The sequence below is a fragment of the Branchiostoma belcheri genome, unplaced genomic scaffold (assembly GCF_001625305.1).
Source record: "Branchiostoma belcheri isolate BF01 breed outbred unplaced genomic scaffold, Haploidv18h27 scaffold477, whole genome shotgun sequence".
NCBI classification, from domain to species: domain Eukaryota; kingdom Metazoa; phylum Chordata; class Leptocardii; order Amphioxiformes; family Branchiostomatidae; genus Branchiostoma; species Branchiostoma belcheri.
In genome coordinates, this window is record NW_017804106.1 from 38,818 (window position 1) to 43,175 (window position 4,358).

Below are 4,358 nucleotides of genomic sequence, written 5' to 3' on the forward strand. Positions count from 1 at the left end.
GGGCAGACGTCACAATTGCGCTGCGCAGTGGAGGCCAAAAAATGGGAACACGATTGTAGTGCCTAGTTAATACCTTTTAAAATCCTTTTTTCTCTTGAAAATTTTGGTCCATTTTGGAGATTTTTGGGCTGGAAGGCACAGGTAGGGTCTAAACTTTCCTACATTGGTCAAGTTTTGTTTATTTCACCAGTTTAGTGGGCGTAGTGAGAGATGTGAGTGGTTAGGTCTTGTCTGGCCAGGCGGATGGATACCAAGGAAAAAGTAGGTCAAAGTTGAGGTTTGTTTACTATCATCAGCTGTGGTGGGAATTTGAAGTGGTCGACCCCCTGTTTTCTTTCTATATGTGGGAAGCAGACCCTTGTGGCTACCTGGTGCAGAAGAATTTTTTGAGATTGGAGTGTGGGTAAGTACTTTCATGAGGTGTTGAAATAGTGTATTTAAGCATGTGTTCCTATGGCAAGATCTAATAGTACTGTCTGCCCCAGAATTCTGAACTGCCCCCCCCCCCTCAGCATAGCTGTTTCTAAACGACTTTTCTATGCAAATTCCTTCCGTTTTTTTATCTAAAACACATGGACAAACACTTGGACATTCCTTCTGACAACTTTATTCAGATCAGTTTCACAAATTTCGACACTTTCAACGACTTTTTGCGCCCGAAATGGCAGAAAGGGACTGGAGAAGAGAATACTCATCTAAAATACAACGTAGGCTACGCAAACATTCCACAAAATCATGCAATATATGGCAGGGAGCCAAAGTTACTAGGAGTCAAGTCCTTTACGGCATCATTTCTGTCTCTTGGTTTCCCGGGAGAGTTTTTCGCAGGCCAAGCAAGTGGACAGTCCACCGTGTGTTCTTCATGGCTGTGACAGGCAGGCTGGACCTGGGAAGACTGGATGTTTCTCACCGCTGCCATACGTCACTGTGTGTTAATATTGACCATTTGTCTGCTGAACCGCACTCTGTAAACAATTCCAGGCAAAGGTGCAGATTTAACCGCGTTTGTCGGAAGCACCCTGGGTACCCTGACTGTATCTTTGAGGACTGAGGTAGGGGTGTACTTTTAGTTGTCCTCCTCACCAGACCACTGTGACTCCTTCTTCTTTTTGGACCAGGTTGGTAGGGATTCACCATCCATCCTGCTGTATACATGATCCTGTTTACCCCTCTGCTGCTTGTTGGAAACTCTCCTTTTCTTTGGCTCGCTTGGACCAGCTTTTTCGTCCCTCTTCCTCTTCCTCACCTTTGCTCTTGTAGTGTCCTATGTCTTTGGTCTTCATTATATGTTTGGAATTCTTTCACCCTGTTGGTTTTGCGACGACTCCTTCTAGCAGGTTCTTTGTGGTAGGCTCTCTTGTAAGTTTCGATTTTGTCCATTGCTCGTAGGGCGGTGACTGCTGGTGACCTCGGAGACAGCGGTATCCCGGCTGCCTGGCGCTTCATCAGGATAGACAGAGCTGTCCCGTTGTTGGCACTGTGAACAGCTGACGCGTAGTGACCAGCCAAGGTTGTAGTCAAGGTACGATTCTTTGGAACACTTTTAGAGTACTGACGATTTGCAGATTCCGCACGATTCGTGTTAAGACCAAATCTTGTGGCTTCTAGAACCTCAGGGTCCAGCCTCTTTCCTATGATAGTCCTCAACTCTTCCCTGTCTGCCTCGTCAGGGCAGATGAGTTCTTTTGTGCCATGAGGAAAGAAACTGAAGCCCCACACCTTACTGCTTCCACTGCATACAAGTGACTGAGTCCTACACAGGGTGTGGTCTCCATCTAAGTAGCAATTCACTATGGCATCTGATGCTTTGTTCATGGCCTCTTCCATCCTCTCCTTGTTCTTGCCATATTTCTCGCGTGCCTGCCGGTGCTCTGCTTCTAGACGTAGTTTAAGGTCATCCCCAAACCTGTTCTTTACTTGCATCCTCTCCGCCCGAGTTTTTCCTGGCCACATGTGGGCACTCCATGTAGCCTTTGTCACTGCCCTGGCAATACTTCTGGACAGGTGGATATTGTCAGACAAGGACTTTGTGGGCTCACCTGTTTCCTCTTCCATCACCTCAGACATTCCCTTGAAGATATGTCCATCTCCATCATGTACAAGGTGAGACACCCTGATGTTATTCTCGACAAGTTTCTTTCCCATCTCACGGCCTAGTGCTGCCTCATCCCCTATCACAACATGCTTGGCGATGTTTGCTGAACAATTGTGGCTCCTCTTCACTCCTCGACCCACGTGCCCTAGGTTGCACTTCGCACATTGTTTGTTTCTGAGATATGTTGCCAGGATTTTTTTCATGTTAGTCTCATTTTCCGCAAAGGTTGCAAAGGCATGGGATGATGGCTGGCCCGGCCTACGTCCTCTTCCGGAATTGAGGGCGCTTTGGAACCTCACATCCCCCTCCCCTTGATTGGCCTGTCTGCTGGTTTTCCTGTGACTTCATTGGTCCCCAACACGATCTCCCCCATCTCTTCATGTCCTTGTCGTTCTCCTCCACAATGATTTCTGCATATCGGTTCGCCATCTTCTGCATGCCAGACAGGCTGGGTACTGGTAAATCTAGAGTGGCAGCGATCTCCATAAAGTTCTTTGGTCCTATTGGGTTATTGAATAGTGCTATTTGTAATGCCATGTTTGGGCTGCTAGTTTCTTGCCTCTCTTCCCCGTCTCCACCTCCTCATAGCACTTATATGATTGTGAAACGTACTCACAGGCGTTGCAGACGAAAGTTTCCGAGGACACAATTCCCCTCGTCTCCTCTCTCTTCGCTGATGCGTAGATGAGCTTCCTACAAGAAGACCTGTCGTCATGCTGTCTCTGGGCGGTGGCGCAAGCCATCATGGCAGCATGTCCCAGCCAGTACCTGTACCCGGAAATAGTGTCATCTTCTTCATCTTCTTCATCCCTCCCATCCTCGTCTTCCTCTATGCCCAGGATCCTGTCCATCTTGCTCGGTTCCTTCTTGGGGCGAAGCAGAGGAGGTCGACTTTCCTCCACGGCTATCCTGGCGAGGTCTTCAATTGGTTCTCCTTGTCTGTCTGTATTCACCAGAAGATGATATTGTTCTTCTGTTGGTCTCTGGTAGGTGGGTGGATCCGGCTGTGTTTCACGATGCATCTTCTGGCCACGGTTCCATGGTGTGTGTCCTTTCTTGAACTGGGAGCTCTGACGGTTCTTCGATCCTCGCGGCATGATGAAGTCTGACTTGCTTGGAGAGGGCTACTCAAGTTTATAGGGGGCTTGACAGGGCCTGGGGGTGGGTAATGAATTGCCCCAGGGCCCCCCAGGGGGGAGAGGGAGTTGTGAGGTCACCATTCCAGGAAGGCACAGGAAGTGGACATGCAATGGGGATATTCCTGTCATTTTCCTGTCATTTCCAACGTTCCTTCAGATTTCCAGGAACCACAGTAACTCAGGTGTGTGTCAGGACCACGAGTAGGGCTCATCTTTCTATTAAAGTGAACTTTGATGGCTAAAAAATTCATAGAAGTGTAGAGAAGTGGTTTGACCTACTTTTGAGGACAAAACTTTTAAAGGCCTACAAATGTTACGAAAGTGGTGTGCAAACTTAAAATACATGGTGGCTTTTTATGCTCAGTCTTTTCACCTTTATTGAAATGTATCAGGTTTTGACATTTAAGCTCTCAAATCTGAAGAAAATGGTGCTACTGTGTGTGTATCACAGGCAGTGCATACACAGCCAGGCCCATGATGGCTGCCTCCTGGCCCTGTCAGACACCTGTTAGAGTTATGGCTCCCATATGCTTATTATCTGTCAGAAAGCTTTGATACTTTCAGATGTGTCTTAGAAGTCTTTCCCCTTAAGTGTGATGTGTTGAAAACGGTTATTCTAGGTATTCTTCTCTACCAGAAGGGCAGACGTCACAATTGCGCTGCGCAGTGGAGGCCAAAAAATGGGAACACGATTGTAGTGCCTAGTTAATACCTTTTAAAATCCTTTTTTCTCTTGAAAATTTTGGTCCATTTTGGAGATTTTTGGGCTGGAAGGCACAGGTAGGGTCTAAACTTTCCTACATTGGTCAAGTTTTGTTTATTTCACCAGTTTAGTGGGCGTAGTGAGAGATGTGAGTGGTTAGGTCTTGTCTGGCCAGGCGGATGGATACCAAGGAAAAAGTAGGTCAAAGTTGAGGTTTGTTTACTATCATCAGCTGTGGTGGGAATTTGAAGTGGTCGACCCCCTGTTTTCTTTCTATATGTGGGAAGCAGACCCTTGTGGCTACCTGGTGCAGAAGAATTTTTGAGATTGGAGTGTGGGTAAGTACTTTCATGAGGTGTTGAAATAGTGTATTTAAGCATGTGTTCCTATGGCAAGATCTAATAGTACTGTCTGCCCTTTT

At 47.0% G+C, this 4,358-nt stretch overlaps 2 protein-coding genes across 2 annotated transcripts; both read right to left on the reverse strand.

The window, feature by feature from the left end:
- Positions 1-479: 479 nt before the first annotated feature.
- Positions 480-2,389, reverse strand: LOC109479296. Its single transcript, XM_019781251.1, has one exon. The coding sequence runs from the start codon at positions 2,296-2,298 to the stop codon at positions 1,243-1,245; it is 1,056 nt and encodes a 351-aa protein (XP_019636810.1). The 5' UTR covers positions 2,299-2,389; the 3' UTR covers positions 480-1,242.
- Positions 2,390-2,593: 204 nt separating this feature from the next.
- Positions 2,594-3,259, reverse strand: LOC109479297. Its single transcript, XM_019781252.1, has one exon. It carries the CDS (start codon positions 3,190-3,192, stop codon positions 2,617-2,619), a length of 576 nt encoding a protein of 191 aa, XP_019636811.1. The 5' UTR covers positions 3,193-3,259; the 3' UTR covers positions 2,594-2,616.
- Between the last annotated feature and the right edge of the window lie 1,099 nt (positions 3,260-4,358).

What these genes read in the sequence shown, in the direction of transcription:
- LOC109479296 (XM_019781251.1), bottom strand. Translation starts at nt 2,298, where the DNA reads ATGAAAAAAATCCTGGCAACATATCTCAGAAACAAACAATGTGCGAAG.
- LOC109479297 (XM_019781252.1), bottom strand. Translation starts at nt 3,192, where the DNA reads ATGCCGCGAGGATCGAAGAACCGTCAGAGCTCCCAGTTCAAGAAAGGA.